The following is a 21,096-nucleotide window of genomic DNA, read 5'->3' on the forward strand; positions in this document are numbered from 1 at the left end:
CTATAAAATACTGAGCGCTGGAAGAGACTTATTGATAAATATATTAGAGGGACTGTAAATTAGGGGATATATCACAATTATTGTTAATAGAAAACAGCTACAGGTTTAACAATTAATCAAGTTAATGACCAGACAAGCAACAAAATGAAACTAAGTAATTCAGAATACTCATTTTTTTAAAAATGATTAGACAAGAAAGAGAGAGGCCTCTATTATTGTATACACTAAATGAAAGGTTCAAAAAAGCAAATCTTCTGAGTAACTGAATCCAATTTTGTTTACTGTAACAAAAGAAACCTATTACATTGGTGTCCCTTTAACAGATTACTCTATTTATTTCCTAATTATGTGTTTCCAGTTCTGTTGTGATGATGTTGACCTCTTTACAATAACTAAATTGTGGGGAGTACTTTGGTTTTGTGAACATATTATTTGGCCATTTGTACTATTGTCATTTTGTTATGCAGCACCCAAAATCCCCAATCAGGATCAAGGTCTCTCTTTACAAACACAGAGGAAGAATGGTCGTTGCTTCAAACTTTTGTATACGTAGCCAGATGGGATGGACATGTAATACATCAATATACTAGATGCTTAAATAGCAGAATATTTGAACATATTTCACATAAACTGTGATTTGTCAACAATTCAATTAGGAAAAAATCTATATAATAATCAGAGTTGGGGAAATACCATGAAAAAATTTTCATTCAAATTTCATTTTTGCCCATTTTGTGCTCACCTTCCATGAACTTTAGAGCCACATTTACTGGCACAAATGCTCATGGACAGTTAATTTTAAGCTTGGATGCTCAAGTATTCACAACAGAAATGATATCTTTTGTATGATGGGACACTGACTATTAACATAGCAGTTGCACAATGATTTCATAGTCCCTCACCAAACTCAAATTATAGGCAGTTAAATGAGCCAGACAAGGTTCTAACTGCACCATTCTCAGCTACAGCTAGAGCTGGTGGAAATTTTTTTCATTGAAACTCTATGAAAAATGGGTTTACATATTTTCCACAGAAAAATGAAAACCAAATTTTTTCAGTAAAAATCTTTAAGTTTTGGTAAAAATTTTCATGACAGAAAAAAATTTGTCAGAAAACTGAAAATATTCATAGGAAAATTTAAAAAAACAAACAAAAACAAACCACACACACAAAGTTTTGAAATTTCCCACAAAAAATATTTGGCATTTTTCAACTGGCTCTAACTAGGACAATGCACACAAGTACATTTGTGTGACTATGATGAGAGAAAAATGTAATTAAATTAAAATTTTGATTTTTTTTTCTAGGAATCTGCCCATGGAAAAAGGTCTCTGGGGACCAAAGTTAAAGGTTTAACATTTTCTAAAACTCCCTAATCCTGTTTATCTGCTATGTCTCCTTTAGGGATTCAACATGCTAGTACCGTCTTCAAATTTTCCTCAGGATGATAAAGTATGCCCATCTAGTCAGATAGCAGAAACAATACCATGCAATATTGGGACCAATCACAACTAGCCAGAACAACTGAAATTTGGAATTATCAAATACAGCATATCGTCATCATGATCCCTACAACAAAAACCAAACCCCACAAAAAATTCAGAGTATATTCAAATAAAATAGCCTTGAGGAAAATGTGATCTATTTATGAATATTCCTCAAGCACAAAGAAAGGCAAAATTAGTTGAGTTCATTATTCATGGTTAAATTATTAGCTCAGCTCTAACAGTACTCTAAATGTGTGTGTCTGTCCTCCTTTAATAGCATACATATGCATCACTGCCCTCTAACAGATAAGATACCAGACCTAGACAGGAGGGCATGACTATATTGCCCTCTAGTGACTGCAGCCCACACAAAATAAACTAGATTACCACTGCTGCTCCTAATAATACTACATGCTCTACTGAACACTGCCAGCTACTGCGAACACCTCTAAAAAGACTAAAGCCTATGTGATCATGCCACTCTCTGGTGCTTGCAGCATTCATAGGAGACAAGTCAAATCACTGGTGAATGTTTCACCAGTTACCACTAGCCTAATGACAAGTTATATATCAGTCACTTCTTAGCAGTTTTACTGAGCAGGTTCAACTCCACTTCTGTAGCTGCTTTTTGCTGATGTTATTCCACTGAGATCAATAATTAATGTTAATAATTACTCTGATACATCCAGTGGGACTGCATGTGTTTCAGAGACATGAGAATAAGCTCACAAGTGACTTATATCCTGGGGAAATTTTTCAAGCATATCAGACTTAAAAAAATCCATTTAACTTTCACATTTTTTAATTCTTTCCACACTAATTACCAAAACTACTGATGTTTAAATAAGAGCTTCCTCCTTCACAGTCCATCTCCTGCTATTTGATCCTGAAGTGAAGTCACAATGCTGAATCTGTAACACCTCAATCATTTCTGCGGAAAAAGAATGCAACATTAAAAAACTAAGACTTTGACTTCACTACAGGATCAAACAAGAAGAAGCTGGAAGAAAGAGCTGTTCAAAAACAAATATCTGCAACAACAAACTGAACGCAATAACATTACTGTCGAAGGGCCCAATCTGGTGAGGTGCTAAGTGCCTCTGAGCCTGAGGCACTGACTCTCAACTCTTACTATTGGGAGCAGAGGGTGCTTTCCATGATCAGGCCTTAAATGACCTAGTATATGCATATTATTTTTTCTCGCAGAAGAGATGATATGGTCTTCGTGGTCTTGATGTTACATCATCATGTTTCGCAAAAAGAAAAGGAGTACTTGTGGCACCTTAGAAACCAACCAATTTATTTGAGCATAAGTTTTCGTGAGCTACAGCTCACTTCATCAGATGCATTGGTTAGGAATGCATCCGATGAAGTGAACGGTAGCTCATGAAAGCTTATGCTCAAATAAATCGGTTAGTCTCCAAGGTGCTATAAGTACTCCTTTTCTTTTTGCAAATACAGACTAACATGGCTGTTACCCTGAAACCTATCATCATGTTTGTTATTTCAACTGTATCCATGTGATGTATGCATTCACCCTTCATTTTAATAATTCCAAAGCATACTAATTTTATAGATATTCCATCTAACTTCATGGAGAGAGAAATCTTCCATGAAAATGGAATGGAATGTTTACCTTAACAAAAAGCCACCTTTATCACTAATCTGGACAACTGGTTCATAATATTATTTATACTGAGTCCTCAGCTCAAAAAACAAGAGGACCTGGGAGAACAATATTAACAAGCCAGTATTCAGCCATTCACATTTAAATTACACAAATACTTTAGCCATTATTAAATGAAGAAGTGACCCTTCTTACTGGTATGATAATCTTAAAATCTTGAACTCTGTAGTTAGAAGGCCAAATTCTCCTCTCACTGAACTGACCTTGAAAGTCAATAGATTTATACTGATGTAAAACCAGAGTGAGAAGAAAATCACACTCTATATTTATGAAGGAGAAACTGGCAAGATTGACTGCTCATAATTTAACATGCCCTAAAAACACCTTTCCTTTTTAAAACTGTCTCTTGCTTCTATAAAAATGTAGCAATTCCCCAAACCAAGTGCTTCAACACAGATTACATCTTTCTGGTTGGATGATTCATTAATAACAAAATATAGGGCCCTTTTACTCAGCCTGCATGGCTCAGTTCTTGCGAGCAGGTGGAGTTTTAAAAAATATAAGCCTCTTTTACACTAACGCATTTGGAGAGCCAGTTTTTTTGCATATTTCAGTACCCTGGCTACTCAGAGCAAAGGTCACAGGAGAAACAAAGTAAAGATGAGGTCAGGTGTGCCCAAAACCAAAGCCCAATTGGAAAGTCTAGAATTTGTAGGCCTTGACAGTCCCCTTTAAGATGTCTAAAAAACACACAATACAAAAACAACCTTATGAATGCTTTAGTACCTGCCAGTGCCAACATCCCACACTGCAACTGTGTGGTCAAAGGAGCCAGTGATGATCCTATCTCCTGTAGTATTAAATGACAATGCAATAATTTCTGCTGAGTGCCCCTAAGAGAATATTAACAAAAAGGTACTTCAGAATATAAATGATACATTTAGGTCCAATACCTAATTTGTACAGTAGGAATACAAAATCACAGAAGTGATTGTTTCCATTAGGCCATATAGTCCACCTCCCTGACAAAGTAGTAAATTTTCTTGTTTCTTGTCTAGTCTTGCATAACTTTGACTATTCCACAGTATAATCTCACTGCCCATATTACAACAGCATTTAATATCATATGCCACTTAAGTACTAGCAAATAGAACACTGGGAACAATCCTGCAACGACAAGGAGAATGAATTAGAATTGTGATCTAATAGGTCTTTTTCATATCAGATTTCTGCGGAACAGTAGTTATTCACCATTAAATGAGAGGATGCTTTTATTACAATAAACTAAGAGCCAAATTGTCACTGCCCCTTGTGTGTATGCATGAGAGAAAAGGCATACGGAGCCTCCTGCTCACAGGCCAAGGACAATTGCAGTCTCTGCTGTTCCCTCCCTATGTTCCCCCACCCTGAGGCATGCAGAGGTAGAGAAGGGTGAGGAGGAGAATGTCCCTTGTCTACTCCATGGGCCAGGAACACCAAAGGAGACAACCTGTGCGCTGCCCCTTACTTTGAAAGGGATAAGGATGTGATTTTAAACATTTAGGCAGAAATATTTAAACAGTGAAATCCTAGCAAGCCAAATACAGAGAATAGAAATTGCACTCTAGATGCACTTGGTGACTTGACTGAATTCTCTATATACACACATCATGCAGAAAATGAATGATGCAGCTAAAAGGAACATTTATAGCTATAATACTAGGCATTAACATTTTTGAAGTTACTTTATATTAGCTCTCAGAGTTGTAATTATATTAGCACAGGAATTACAGTTCAGTACTTATAATGATAAACCACGTTAATGAGAGCAGCAATATTTTTGGGCCTAGGACAGTAGTGACATTGAATTGGGAAAGTCTGACATTTGATTAAAGTGGGTTTTATGATTTTAATAAAGTAGCATAGCTTTCTTAATCCCTTTATGTTTTCTTAATCAATTATTTAACTTCAGTCACTAAGTGACTCAGCTAGTAATAGAAATTCTTTGTCTGAAATGGATGATTAAGAAGTCTACTTATACCCACATCTTACTCAGTTAGGAACTACAAAAGCACCAAACACCTTCAGAGCAATAAAGAATGCAAACATACAGTTAACATGACCACTTCCTCTCCATTCTGGATATCCCATAGTTTGGCTGTCGTATCCATACTTCCAGTTGCTATCAGAGTGCTTTGAAGATTAAATGATAAACAAACCTGTAACACAAACATTGGGAAACAATAAGCTTCCTATGATTTTTTTTTAAAACTAACTCGGATCAGGGTCAGTATTTGAAAATACAGCAATAATACAATTTAACAGTTTGTGACCTACAAATACAGTCATGGCACTTGAATAATGTGACAGCTGCAGTGCCTTCTAGAGATTTTGTTAGAGAAGCAACAAATCCTTACCACACAAGCTTTGGAGGACAGCTTATTGGACTAACTAACTAGTTGCTTTAAAAACGATTGTGTGTGTTAGAAAAGGCTTATTGGAACATATGTTAACCCTATTATCAAACAGCCTTTTTTACATACAGCCTCATTTTTATCACAGGTATATATTTGAGCAAAAATGCAACAAAGTCCCCAACTCAGTCCTCACATTTGACTGATGTAGCCAGCTTCCAGTCCTCAGTAACTATATGATATGGTTGTTCTCCTAATGAGGAACACAATGTCTTTGGAAAAAGGAAAACATTTGCTGGGAACTTAGTTGCATTTTCAATTATGATATTCCATTTTTCATTATTGAACAAATCTACATAGCATAGACCTGTGGCAGCAGTCAATGTGTAATAAACATCTACTCTTTTAGAAATTATTGACGGTTATGGGCCTGATGTTGAGAAACACCATCTGATTTTGTAGGTATAATTCCTATCAGTTATTTGCAGGTACAATTCATAGCACTCTGGGCCTGATCCAACTACCACTGAAGTCAGTGGAAACTGATCAAGCCCTAAGACCTCTAATTACCTGATTTGTAGGCACAAAACTGGTAGAGACAGAGTTGAGACCCTTTTAAAAATCAGGTAGTTCATGTTAAGAGAAATAATTTCAAAATGCTCAGAGAACAAACAAATCACTACAAGACATACCAATGCTACTGTACACTGATGCAAAGCAGCAACTTTTCAGGCCCAGTTTTCACTTTTGCAACTTACAAATTAAACTGCTGCACCTACAATGCACACGCACAGTTTCTATAATTTTTTTACTCTATTGAATGACAAATCAAAAGGCAATTTTTATAGAAAAATATAATCTGAGTGTTTCAGTGGGGTGTTCTAGTACATATAATTTTACAAGCCAAATGTAAGAATCAAAAAGAAAAATCATGCTCCAGAAAAACAAGGGTATTGTTTCAAAAATGTAAACAAATTATATGAGAAATCATAACTGAAATTTTCTAACATGTAATCAGGTAAAAATATCAAATTTTAAATAGTCAAAAATAATTCTTAACATTTGGAAAAGAGGGAAACTGTAACCAGTTAGAGACAGAAAATAAATTATTTTAATTATACTCTGCTAATTGGATATAAAGTGTTTTGTTCTATTCCTTGATGGTATGCCTTTTTGTATATGCTCAAATAGTTTGATCAATATGGGTCAGTGCAGGGGAAAATTAGCCTCTATTGTTGCTAGTTCATGGAGGCTTTACAGACCTCCCAGAATACACAGCTATACTTGAATACACAGCTATACTTGCACTGAATTCAAAGGCATAAGAAATGCTCTCCAGTGGGAGGCATAACAGACATCAATCAGTGTATTCATGATATGTGATACTTCAGTTCACTGAAATAATGGGACAAAAGAGGCAAACATTTATTCAGACAGGAATGATGTTAAAAGGCCATGTAGAACAAAGAGAGAATAGGTTCTTAGGCCAGGCAGGAGCTGATCTGTCTGTCCACTAGGATATTGATATAAGCTAGAGTCATGGGAGAGAGGGAGTGAAGAGCAACAGGACCAGAACAGACAACAGCAGAGTGCAAGAGAAGATGGAAAAAATGTACTGTACAGAAAATGAATGGTGTAAAGAATGTGAATCAGAAACTTCTGTTCTCCCTGTCTCATAAAGAAGAGGACATTCAAAGAAACTGAAAAGAGCCAAATTCAAAACTGATATAAATAATTACTTTCACACAATTCATAATCAGACTGAAACTCATTGCCACAGGTTGTTGAAGCCAAGAATTTAGCGAGATTCCAAAAGCAATGGGCCATGTACATAGATATCGAGAATATCCCCCAAAATTATAGTAGTAACTATATGTAACCCCCAAGGAGACTACCTAGATTCCTGGGGCTCTGTCTGCTGGCAGCTCAGGGAAAGGCACACTGTCCCTGGTAAGGAGGGGGAGCCATGGCAAACTCAGAGTCTGCCCGGCAACCAATAGGAAGTGAGATGCCCCTCCCAAGGAGTTCAGGAAAGGAAAGCCATTTTTGAGTGAGTCTGGAGCCGGCAAGGGCAGGACTGGCTGTGTGGGGAGCTGGTGAGTCCGAGGCCTGCATACAGGGTTCCCCCTGAAAACTGGCCTTTAGGGACCTGAAAGCAAGATCCCTCAGCTGGGCTTTTCCTTCTCTACTGACGATTCCCAGTTTGTAAAGTTTTGCTGGGAAACTTCCCCAGCCAGGCTGAGTTAGCCCTCCAGCTCCCTAGGTGAGACCAGTCACCGCATGGTCAGCTCTGCTCTGTCTGCTAGTCCAGGGCTGCTGCCTGCTGTGTGTGTGTATCTGGACGCTGGGCTAGGAAACTACAGTCTGGATTTTAGTAGAGTTGTGTAATCTGCACCTTGAGCCCTGCACCCCTTTGTGGTGAGGGGAAATCCTGGGACCGAAGCAGCCTGATTCCTGCCTGAAGAGGATCCCGCCAGCAGAGATCAGCCCCTCTGTAGTGACTGAGGAGTCCAGAGTCATCTCTGAACCTGAGGATCATACATGGAGTTTGTGAGGGCACTATCTTTTAGTTAGTCAGTCAGGGAATTTGTTTTGGGGACTCCCGATTCCCTGAACCTTGTCCTCAAGCCAGGGAATAAGGGTTTGGGGATTTTATAACCTGCTGCATATTAAACCTGTGGAGGGATTTACCACCTTCTCCCACTTGTGAGACCTTTGGGCTGTACTGAACCCAATCAGCCACACTGCTAAACCACTGCAGAGAAGAAGTTTGTTGGGGCCCTTGATGACCTATGACCACAAAGTACGCATACCAACGGGACACTAATCTTACATTTGCTACATTAGATCCTGTGACTGGGGAAAGTAACAGGTATTATCAGTGTGTGCACTGGTGACCCTAAAAATAGTGTTTTACCCTGTTATGTATATTTGTCTCCTGTTTAATATAATTATTGTGTTGAATATATTGTATGTGTTTGTGTTATTTCTTGGAAGTCTCCAATTATCTGGCAAGTAAGTGGGGATTACCCTGTTAGAGTTTTCTTCCCAAGCTGCCCTGGTGACCCTGCCAGGAAGGAGCGAGGGAGGTGCAAATAAATTCATAGAAAAAAATAAAGAAGATACACTGAGTGGGTGGCGGGATCCAGAAGAACCCAGACCTGCCCATCAAAACCTAAGCAGATTGGCATTAAAGAAGGTAACCAGGTAGAGAGGGGGCACTACAAATATTTTTAAAAAAAGAGTTTCAGGTTGGCTTTAGCCAACCTTTACATAATAGGGGTTAAGAGGAGATTCCCCTGGGAGCCAGATTATCCCACTACATATTGCTGGGTTTCCTGCATCTTCCTCTTAAGCAACTGGCACTGGCCACTGCTGGAGATAGGATACTGAACTAGATAAACCATAAACCTGATCCAGTATGGTAATTCCTATGTTCCTAAGAGATGGGTGCTCCTTTGGTTTAGCTCTGTACGCTGCAAGCTGTCCCATAAATCCCCAGCATACATAAGTGGATTCTCTTTGGATCCAGTTCTCCCATACAGTCAGTGCCTCAAGACACCCACAGCTTGCATAGAGAGAAAGGCTACTTACACACTGTGTTGAATAGGGAGAGAGTTAACATTGTTAATTACAAAGATCTAGATGCAGGTTTTTAAAATAGTAGAGTTTTAGCATCATGGGAGTTTGAATACAAGAGCAGAAGCTCTCCCACCTCACCCTAGTAAAGACACACCATTATGAGACAATCTTGATTATACCAAGGTCCTAGATGACACCGAGAACTTTTGGATAATCAAGGTTTTTTTTTCCAGTGTAATTAACAAACAACAGAGGAAATGACCCTCTTATGAAGTAGTAGTAGTTTGACTTATTAAGTTCTGGAAAATCAAGGTTGTACTGCATATGAAAATACAATTGGATGCAAAGGTTTAATATTGTAAGGCAGGAACTCACTATTTCTGCGGTGTGTCCCCTGAAGGTATGATAACATTTTCCTGTTTCTGCACTCCATAATTTGCAGGTTTTATCAAAAGATCCAGTGGCAATCTTATCACTAAAATGGAAAAAGTCATTTTTATTTAGAAAAAAAATAAATAATGTTAAAGGCAGTAGAAGGAGAAACTGAAGAATTCACAAAAATATATGATCCTTGATATGCCAAAGCAGTATATTTTCAAATCATCTCATGAACAAGCCTAGAGTTTAGCGATATATTTATTTTATGACTAAATTGTGGCTGGCACTGTAGAGATTTGCACTCCTTGGGTCAGTTGTAAACACTCTACAAAGATATTCTGTCCTATTTCCACACCAGGTGTCAGACCAAAATCAATGTGAGAGAGAGGACATGATGTAGTTGCTGTGTTAGCATAAATTCCCTCAGTGCACACAGATGCATTCTGCCAGATTATTTGATCTTGCAACACACCTTTTAGAAACTGAAGTTTTATTAAGGGAAAAACAAACAATTTGCTGGTGCACAATTCTTTCTTTGCAGCCTATTTAATTTATATTTTCAAATTAAAAAGACAGGGCCAAATTCCCTAGTACATTGGGGCAGGTTTGTGCCTGTCCACCAATGCAAAGCTGTCAAAGCTGGCCACTCTAATTTACACCACAGGCTAGACCATCTGATGAACATCCAAACAGACTTATTAAAAGTCACAAAATGTCTGCAACTTACAAAGTTGTTTCATATACATTAGCATTGCACCTCAGTAACATCTCTTAAATTACTGGTATAGTAGGTTTGTGTGTACACGGCATCTCCCTCTGGCTTTCTTGGGACTCATTCCATACCCAATTTGTATTTAAACCTAACAGAGTGGAAGGTCAATAACATGGAACTCCCCATATATGTCTGTTTCTTTGATAAACCACTCAAAGTTACATTAAGTATCTAATTATCCTCCCAGTGAAGGCAAAGGGAGTATTGTCATTGACCTCTATGGGTATGTCTACACTGCCATTAAAAACCTGCAGCTGGCCGTGCCAGCTGACTCAGGCTTGCAGGGCTCAAGATAAGAGGCTGTTTTACTGCAACGTAGATTTTTGGGCTCAGGTTGCAGCCCGAGCTCTGGGACGCTCCCATTGCACAGGATCCTAGAGCCCTGGCTCCAGCCCTAGTATTTACACCACAATTAAAGAGCCCTTAGCTTGAGCCCCTTAGAACTGGCCAGCTGCAGGTTTTTAATTGCAGTGTAGACATACCTTATGAGATCAGGTTTTAAATGTCTGTACAACCTTCTTTTTCTCTTGCAATTATACAACCATTCATTTTGCCCAGCTGAAGCGACTGACCACAAATAATTGTTAAAATAGTCTCGTAATGAGTCCTATTAAGTGCTCACATGCTATAGTGATGGACATAGTATAGAAACCTAATGAATGGTGTTAAACTAGTTCTTTTTCTTTGGAAATAGATTTCTAGCTCAACTCTAGCTCAAGGTTGTCAACAGGTTCATTTTCTCTTATATATGAAAAAAATATCTGCCATCCACCACTTCTTCATTATCTGGTTTTGTACACACACATCTTAAATATGTACTTTTAACTGTACATATATTTGGATGATGGAAATAAGAATTCCTTTCTACCTTCTCTTGTAGAGTGTGGACAAAAGCATAACAGAGAAGAGAACGGTTTACTTTTTGAAGAACAAAACTCTCTCATAAAAAAGGCGGCTCTTGACTAATGTAAACTTGTGTACATGACATCATAGTCTCTCTACACTACTGCTGCTAGCTCTTATATAACCCAGACAACTTCTGTAGAAAATAAAAGATATGGAGATTCACATTGGACACTGTAACAGCACCCTCAGGATCTCCTATCAATTACTCACCAGTTCTGACCAGTTTCTAAGTCAGATCCTTGATAATAATGTATGAGTAGTACTAAATGGATTAACCCACTTAAAAAGGTGGTTATGCTGGAAAAGCTGATCATTCTAACTAAAGCAACACAAGCTGTCATTACTCTATTTTACTTTAAAGTTTATAGGATAACTATATTTGCAACATAGCAATGTTGGCAATTAGAAGGTGTCTCAAAGACTCTGAAAACCTATTTACCCATAAGGATTATTGAAAGCTATTGCATAGACCACATTTCTGTGTCCCTCCAATGTATGTAGCTCCTCTCCTGATGCTGTGTCCCATATTTTGCATGTTCTGTCGTAGCTTCCAGTGATAAAGCTAAAATGAAGAAAGATAAATGAGTTACAGGACTGTAGAAACTTTCTCAGGGTCTGGGTCCACAACCTAGTGAAGTCAAGGGGAATCTTTCCATTGATTTCAGTGGCCTTTGCATCAGGCCCTAAATGCTTTTCCCGCATTCCATGGTATCCATGAGAATATCAATCATGGCAAAGATTCTAAATCAAGCCATTTTCAAAACTTTACTAAATATTATATTTTTAAAAGATAACATTACCAGGGCTCAATGCATTCTCTCCTACTAAAAAAACTAGGCTCTCCTTTAGAAGAGATTACAGAGAAAAAATAGTTAGTCTAATAAACTAACAATTAAGTCAATTACAGCTCAACTTCACTTACAGTGAAAGTCCCAAAGTGTTTAAACGTATTTCAATGGACTTGCACTCCACTTATATTGAAGCCTCACCCCATTGTTGAGAATAGCCCACTTCCACCTTAATTGAATTGGCTCGTTAGCACTGACTCCCCACTTGGTAAGGCAACTCACATCTTTTCATAAGCTGTGTATTTATACCTCCCTACTGTATTTTCCACTCCTTGCATCTGATGAAGTGGGTTTTAGCCCACGAAAGCTTATGCCCAAATAAATTTGTTAGTCTCTAAGGTACCATAAGGACTCCTCGTTGTTTTTACTATAATGTGTGTTTCTTTCTGCTGATCCTGCTGGAATACAGCAGCTATCATCAACATATGCGAGAGGGGAGAGTGCCATCAATTGAATCACATCCACCATTTTTTGCAGCCCCCTTGGTTTTTCCTTAGAAGCCTGAAATCCAGATATGGGAAGTGCTTAAATCTGCGTAGATACAATCATAACACAAAGGGATTTTTGTGCAGGATAGATAGGAGCACTGAAATTCACTATTTAATTTCCACATTAAAAATCTTTTTCCATTAGTAATTATGCATTTTGAATTTAAAAATGAAAACTTACCAGGAACCAGATTTGTTAAATGCTACATTGGTCAGTGGCAATATATGTGCCCTTAGCACCTGAAATACAGGAAAATTAAGATTTGGTGCATTTTCAAATAAAAATCAAATTACTAGGAGTTTTTGAACTAGCTTAATATCTACTCTTCTCAATATTTTCTTCCCATTTTAGTCATGCTAACTGAGCAGTTATGACAGCAATACATTAACCCCCAGCCAGAAGAAAGCATGTGTGAGCAATTACCACTGTAGAATTCATGCAGAAAATTTCTGTCTTCACTAGGAATTGCAGTGGTGCAGCTATGCTACTGATTGCCTGGCCACAAATGGCTGTGACTGAAGTAGATCCTCAGTGTTTATAAGGCCTGAATGAGCTGTCCTCTCTCTGAATTTCATTCTCTGCTGCCTTCTCTGAGAACAGAGAAGGAACCCTAAGAGTTGCAGGAGGGGTGGGGGAAATAAATGGGCCCTTATGGACCATGAGTGAGGGCTTTCTTGGAAGGTGCTCCAACAACTGCTCTTCAGTGTTTGCTGTTAAGCCATATACTACAAACCACTCCATCCACTTGCAAGAAATAATTTTAACTTTTACATTGTGAGATGCTTTCAACAAGTATAAGATGTTGTTTTAAAAAAATGGGGAGAGAGAGAGGCAATGTCAGAGTTCCACACCCAAAAGTTCACCACAATAAAAGCCTTATCATTGCTGATTTGAAATACACTGGTGGAATCTCTAAAAAGCAGACGTAAAAATGGAGAAACTCGTCAAGATGAAATTCAGAGAGGAGATTTCAAATATACCACTGCCTGGATCATTTAGATCCAGGAACCAACTGTTTTCAAACACACGTTGTTAAGATCTTTTGGTCAGAGACCATTTGTCTTTATTCTTTCTATAAACTGTCAGACATACCTATGGCACTATATGCAAAGATTTATTAAATAAGTAATAATTATTAATAGGGCCCTACCAAATTTACGGTCCATTTGATCAATTTCACGGTCATAGGATTTTAAAAATCATATATTTCATGATTTCAGCTCTTTAATTCTGAAATTTCACAGTGTGGTAATTGTGGGGTCCTGACCCAATAAGGAGTTGTGAGGGGATCGTAAGATTATTGTAGAGGAGGTTGCGGAACTGCTACCATTACTTCTGCACTGCTTCTGGCAGCAGTGCTGCCTCCAGACCTGAGCACCTGGAGAGAGGCAGCTGCTGGCCGGGAGCGCAGCTCTGAAGGCAGAGCCACTGCCAGCAACAGCACAGAAGTAAGGATGGCATGGTATAGTATTGCCCTCCTTACTTCTGCGCTGCTGCCTGCAGAGCGGGGCACTTAGTCAGCAGCCACTACTCTCTGGCCACCCAGCTCTGAAGGCAGCACAGGAGTAAGAATGGCAATCCCGCAATCCCCCTAAAATAACCTTGTGACCCCCTCCCGTACAACTCCCTTTCGGTTCAGGACCCCCAGTTTGAGAAAGGCTGGTCTCACCCATGAAATCTGTATAGTATATGATAAAAGCACACAAAAGACCAGATTTCACATTCCATGATGCATTTTTCATGGCCACGAATTTGGTAGAGCCCTAATTATTAATAATACCAAATTAAAATCAATTTGCCATTATATTTAAGAATAAATTAGTTACATTGCCAACAACTTTCTGTATTTCTCTGGCTGTTTTTATACATGACTTGCCTTTCAATAAAACTTTTATCCTTTACAAGCCAGCTTCTGCTTGATCCTATTATATAATGACAACATAACTAGGACCCTACCAAATTCACAGCCATGAAAAATGCATCACCGACTATGAAATCTGGCCTCTCAGGTCTTTTGTGTGCTTTTACCCTATACTATACAGATTTCACAGGGGAGACCAGCATTTCTCATACTGGGGGTCCTGACCCAAAAGGGAGTTGCAGAGGGGTCAGAAGGTTATTTTAAGGGGGTTGCAGTATTACCACCCTTACTTCTGTGCTGCCATCGCATCTGGGTGGCTGAAGAGCGGTGGCTGTTAGCCGGGTGCCCAGCTCTTAAGGCAGTCACCCGCCAGCAGCAGCACAGAAGTAAGGGTGGCAATACTATACCATTCACCCTTACTTCTGCACTACTTCAGTGCTGGGCGACTGGAGAGTGACAGCTGTTGACTGAGGGCCCAGCTCTGCAGGCAGCAGCATAGAAGTAAGGGTGGATGGTACGGTATTGCCACCCTTACTTCTGCAGAGCTGCTGCTGGAGACTCTCCACTCTCCAGCTGCCCAAAAGTAAGGGTAGCAGTACTGCAACCCCCCCCACACACACACACCCCTACAATAACCTTGCAACCCCCAATTCCTTTATGGGCCAGGACCCCTAAAATTACAACACTGTGAAATTCAGATTTAAATAGCTGAAATCATGAAATTTATGATTTTTAAAATCCTAAAACCATGAAATTGATCAAAATGGACCGTGAAATAGGTAGTGCCCTACACATAACCGTACTTGTGAAAATCACACCATTTGTTGACATTGAAACGAAGGGATGTCAGGAATGCAGCAATTAGAACATCACTGCAGGACCAAGGAGGAGAAATGGGTAATAAGCAATGCTACTTAACCTCTGGCATAAAGGCAGAGCCTCCAGCTTCCTGCTGTTATCTCTGGCTTCCTATGAATCTGTCTAACTCCTCTATCTCAACAGCCAGCCATAGGTTTCTTTGTTTTTTTAATAGCTTGTCCTCCCAGTTGCCTCTAGTCTCTTTCTCTCTGCTGGTTTTCAGATTCCCTCTCACCCCTTCCATGTGTAAGGGGACTGTTGCCCCCTTACTAACATTCAGTGGGGGTGTTTTAGTTGCTAGCTCCCAGTACTAAAAGGGGGAAGGGTTGATGGGGAATCAGGACCCTGAGACTGACAGCCCCCAGGAACAATGGGGAGAGGCCAATGCTCCAGGTCAGCCTGAATGATAGGGCAGGCAGGCTAATCAGGGAGTCAGGAGGCCAGGGAGGTCCCGTCCTCCGTGTGAGCTGGATTTGCCTGGGTCAGACCAAGTGGGGCCGAGCTAAGGAGAAAGCAGGGGCTCAAGCTGAGCTGGGGAGCAGAACTATGCCAGATGCAGGGGAACCAGAAAAGCAGCCCAGAGAGAGCAGACCCTGTCCTGGGAGCAGAGCTGCAGCCCCAAAGCCAGAGGCACAGCCCAGAGAGAGCAGATTTGCCCTGGGAGGAGAGCTGCAGCCACCAGAGCCAGAGGGGACAGAAAAGCAGCCCAGGAAGCAGGTCAGTGCTGGGAGCAGAGTCACAGAAGCAGCCTGCAGAGCAGACCTGTCCTGGGAGCAGAGCTGCAGCAACCAGAGCCAGAGGGGCCAAAGAAGCAGCCCAGGGAGCTGGAGGCAGAGCAGCAGCAGCAGTGCAGAGACAGAGTGGTGCAGCTGGGGCTGGAGCGGTCCAGAGCTGGGTGCGGTGAGCAGCTGGGGAGAGCGAGGGGGGCCCTGGGCAGTGGGCCCAGCACAGGGAGACGCCTCAGCCAAGAGGTTCTGCGGGCCAGGCTTGGATCGTAACCCCAACAGGGTGGGGGGGCCACTGTGAAGAAGGGTCCTACCACTTAGAGCCTGAGAGTGTGTGGCCACCACCAGAGCAAGTGTCCAACCCACAGCATCCCTGCAGCAAAGCCAGGGCCTGAGAAGAAGGCCTGAGACTTACAAGGAACAGACTGTGAACTGCCCTGACATTCCAGAGACGTTTGTGATGTTCCCTGCCACAGAGCGGGGTGATGTGTTTCCTTTAACCTTTCCCATTTTTCCTTATTCTTTTTTAAATTAATTATTGATTAAATAACTTGCATTTGCTTTAACTTGTGTGTAATGGGCAGTGGGTCAGAGAAGTGCCCAGTGCAGAGAGAGTACCCCGGAGTGGGGACACACTAGCCCCTGTCCTAGGTGACCACAGCAGAGTTGGGGGTCGAGCCCCCCAGGAATCCTGGGCCCAGCCTTGTTGGGGTTATGAGGACTTTGCCAGACAGGAGAGTGGAAGGGGAGTCCTCAAGGGCAGGGAGGCCTCTGGGTAAAGGAAGTGGGACAAGGACTCAGATCCTTTCGCTAGCCCACTTCACCGGGGTAATGCAGAAGCAAGGAAAGTTCCCCACAACAGCAGGACTATTACGCTGCTTACACATGGCATAGACACTTGTAGGGAATGAATGGGCCATCTGAAGAAGGGAGAGCCTCCAAGAGAATCAATGTAGAAAAGATTAGTAAATTGTGGGCAGAGAATTGACTGCTAACAGCTAAGGAGAGAAAATGGAGAGGCAGAGATAAAAAGGGGCAAAAATGGAAGCAGTGTAAGATTGGCCAGAATATTGTCACAGAACAGAGAAGACAGAGGGATGCGGAAAATAAAGGGGGCTCAAAGATCTTAGAGGAGCAACTGACAGAAATGGAGGAGAAATAGTTGTGGAACAGCTCAAGGGGGGAGAGAGAGGCTATTTACCAGTTAGAGAGATTTTGCCCTTCAGGGAAAGTAAAGTAGAGGGAGCTGTCCATACAGTTGCTGCAGTGGAAATGGGCCATGAAGATGTGGAAATTACAATAATTTGTTGTTGTTTTTTTCAAACACCCGCCAGCATATAAATATATGTACATTAGCATAAATAATTATGGAAATATATGGAGATTTGATCTCAAGCTTTTTTAAGGCCCCATACAGGCACTACTGGTCGTGAGAAATAAACTCTTTGTGAGAGCATAAATGTATCTGATAATTAGCAACAGAGAGAGGATGCTAGATAGATTTATGTTCAAGTTCAGATCCTAACATTTTTCCCAGTACCAACACCCTTTTTGTAAAAGGCCCAGAGACATAACTGCTCCATCTGCAGAACCCATCTGAAGTCAATGAGAGTTGCCTGTGCAGAATGCCAGACTCTAAAGTGATATCAGGGAATGTGTGTTTCAGTACTGTAATTTAGGCTACAGCAGTCCACACGATAAATCTCCAGAACAGTGCAGCCATCAAACAATCTCAAATGCCTAACCAGTTGCTACAGTAGCATGCTGCTCTGCTGGTTGTCTAACACAAAGTCATGATCACAATTATAGGAAATAACAAAGAAGACAGGGATGGGAAATGAGCCAATGCTGATCAGATTTGCCTGGCTCTTGTATTTCCCTTATTTAGCAATTACTATCTGTCCCCAGCAAAGACGAAATTCATTCTTTCTGTGGATATTTGTGTCATATACTAGAAAGACAAAGTGTGTAAGGTAATAACTTTTATTGAACCAACTTCTATTGTTGAAAGAGACAAGCTTTCAAGCTCCACATAGCTCTTCTTCAGACCCAACATTGTCTCTCTAGAATATGATTGACCAACGTCTTTTTGTAGTTGCACAGTGCCATCTGCTGATATGATGAAGACACAACAATAGCCTATTGCAAATGAAAAAATGTAACATTTGGGAAGTAAATTCTATTACTGACTCATTTACAACAAAGTACAGCTAAATCACTCCTCTTCTTGTGACTTGTGGAAAACATTGGGTTATTTAAAGCAAATTTAGCAAGATGCTGTATGTAGCAAAAGCACAAAAGTTAGTTGTTCTAACTTTTTGTATTTAAAAGGTGACAAGTTATTCAATACAAAAAAAAAATCGAAATAATAAACTACTAATTCCAAATACTCAGAAGAAAGACCAAGTGGAGGTGAGGAAAATGAGAGATGTAGAAACTAAATTTCTACAGCAGACCTATGCCTTAGCAACCATAATTCTTATACCTCACAATAGACCTGGCTGAAAGACCAGCTTAAGAACTGTTTACTGTCTAGCCTTAGGATTTCTGCACAGATAACATTTTTGCTAGGGCTGGGAGATACTGGTATTATTAAAAATTAATTATTAATGGGAAAGTTAACAGGCTAATCACAATTTTGAGATCATTTGTAAGAACCCACAGCAGGGAAGCCAGATCCAGATTCAGTCCTGTTTGCGCTGCCAGAGCAATGCAAAAGTTATGGAGCAGGGCAGAGAATTCTTTAGGGCCAAATTCTGTTCTCAGTTGATCCAATTACACCTGGTCTACATTTAAAGCTTAAGATGACATAGCTTAGTCCACACCTCCGAGTACCATAGCTACACCAGTCAAACCTCAGGCATTAATACAGCTAGACCAACAGAAGAATGTTTCTGTCAGGTAGCTGCCACCCATCACTACAGCGACAGAAAATCCCCTTCCATTACTAAGTCTACACCTACACCACCGGGTTACAGCAACATAGCTACGGTGCATTAACTATGCTCTTGTAGAGGCGGCAGAGTAGACATGGTCTCACACTAATGCTGACGCACAGCTATTCTGGATTTATGACAGTGTAACTGCGATCAGAAAACACCCAGAAATTATTTTCAACATGCCTCGTACCTTAAAAAGGTAGAATTTGTGGTCCTCTTGTTGTCCAAGCTTCTCTTGTAACCTTAGTATTAAATGTATGACCTGCTCTTTGCGCGAAGCTGTGATGAGAGGTTCTGCTTTTCGGATTTCTTCTACTAAAGTGCCTACATCTGTACTAGAGTGCATGGAAAAAACATGCATCATCCACTGACAAACAGTTATGGTAAACACATTATTTACTTACAGAGAGTGAGAAAATAATCAGCCAGATGCTACACTGCTATTTTATTCTGAATAAGTTTAAGCAAAGCCAAAATATAAATACTTTTAAATATGTTTTACTGGTTTCTAATATCTTTTTTACCTTTCAGAAAAAAAATTATATTTGACTTTTTAAAACTGTAGTTTTGCAGAGACCCTTCACTTTTCAAAGGATTCCACAGAGGGTGTAATACAGCCAATACCCAAATGACACTTTCAACCTTTAACACGAAGTTAGTCTTAAATCGAAGCTAGAACCCCTTGATAGATAAAAAGCCCAACTAACAGCAACAACATTGTTGTGAACAGTATTAAACCTTGTTATGGGCTGAATTAAATCCTCATTGAAACTGATGGGTATGAATGTGCCCTTCATTTAAGAGACAGCTAAAGGGCTACACCTAAAATAAAGTCATGGAGTCTGCCCAGAAACTAGTACTATGTGGGTGGAGGCTTCCACTGGGTATTGTTTTCGTATTCACGGGTCGCTGTGGAAGAGACTAGCTGGGGTGCAACAAGAAACTGAGAGATTCAGAGGAAGAGCGAGCAGTGGCGGATTAGCCACTGAGCCAATGGGGCCCATGCCCAGGAGCCTTGGCCAATTGGAGCGCCAGGTGGGCAGAGTGGGGCAAGCCCCCGCACCCCAACCCCATTTCCTCAGCAGAAGTATTAGAGGAATGCGGGAGGCTGCAGGCAAAAGGGGTAGGAAGGGGCCCCGACTTTGCTCTGTCCCAGGGCCCCACAAAACTGTAAACCACCTCTGAGAGTAAGAAATGCCAAGCAGCAGTCTCTAAGCACATTGAGGCCCTGGGAGAAGCCTGGAGAGATTCCGGTTTGGTGGTGGTGGCTGAAGGAAGCTTGGGCCTGGACACTAAGAACAACTTTAGGGTTTGGTTCCTCCTGTGTTCGGAGAAGGACTTTGTACGTTCTTTGTAAATAAACAAGATTGTATCAAAGAAAATACCAGACTCCATCATCAATTTCTTCTCTCATCTGGAGTAACCTACAAGGCCCCAAACATTGACTAGTCACTCAGGTCAAAAAGGGGCAACAAGATGAACAAAAAACTAGAGTTCACAAACAGAAATCATGTTTATAAAATGTAACTATTTTTACATGTTTTCCCAAATCTAAGGCCTAATTCTGCAGCTCTTACTGCTGTAAGTAATCCATATGTCCGTGGGCAGTCTTACTGGGTAGGCTTAACTTCTGTTGGTAAATAAACCATCAGGTTCTACAGGAGATTTTGCAGCTGGGTTCTTCTAAGACTACTGTCCTTTCAATGTGTATGCTGATGTTGGCTCAGATGAGACATCTATATCTTTCTGTAAGCAATGTGACTTGTTGGATTTTATCCAGAGTATTGAGAAAAGTTCCCAGAGGTTCAGTCATACACTCAGCCTTATCTTTGAATTTGGAGTGAAAATTATGAATGTGCAGGCCATCCTACCCATCAATTCATGCGTTTCAGTTGAGACACTATTCTACCAATATCAACACTAGACCCGTCTTATTTCTGTGTGGACTAAATCTAATGAGTTTTGTGGATTTTGGTGTCCTCCTTACTGGTGCTGGGGCATATCTGACTTCTGTCTCTGTACCACTTCCAGATAGAGTCAGCAGATTTCAATTAGTTCACTGGCAGCTACCATCAGTAGTGTAATATGGCCCTTGGCTCTCATAATACATTATTTCTTGTGCCTGGCAGCCACCAGATTTAACAATGATCTGAGACACATGAAGCAACTGAAACAGATGGGAGAGAAAATTTCTGAAATCTGCATGAAGGCTGATTATCTTCTCTATAGGA

The 21,096-nt window shown here is 40.5% G+C and overlaps 1 protein-coding gene across 2 annotated transcripts in view; it reads right to left on the reverse strand.

Annotated features, from left to right (window-relative positions):
- Positions 1-21,096, reverse strand: part of DAW1 (dynein assembly factor with WD repeats 1) — a 33,855-nt gene that overhangs the window by 8,165 nt on the left and 4,594 nt on the right. For both annotated transcript variants that reach the window (XM_048865156.2, XM_048865155.2), the window contains exons 3-8: positions 19,056-19,200; positions 12,663-12,721; positions 11,585-11,707; positions 9,465-9,564; positions 5,205-5,312; positions 3,901-4,007 (exon numbers count right to left, since the gene is read on the reverse strand). In XM_048865156.2, the coding sequence (XP_048721113.2) occupies positions 3,901-4,007; positions 5,205-5,312; positions 9,465-9,564; positions 11,585-11,707; positions 12,663-12,721; positions 19,056-19,200 (642 nt within the window). The remainder of the gene's footprint in view (positions 1-3,900; positions 4,008-5,204; positions 5,313-9,464; positions 9,565-11,584; positions 11,708-12,662; positions 12,722-19,055; positions 19,201-21,096) is intronic.

The sequence above is a fragment of the Caretta caretta genome, chromosome 9, assembly GCF_965140235.1.
Source record: "Caretta caretta isolate rCarCar2 chromosome 9, rCarCar1.hap1, whole genome shotgun sequence".
Classification (NCBI taxonomy): Eukaryota; Metazoa; Chordata; order Testudines; family Cheloniidae; genus Caretta; species Caretta caretta.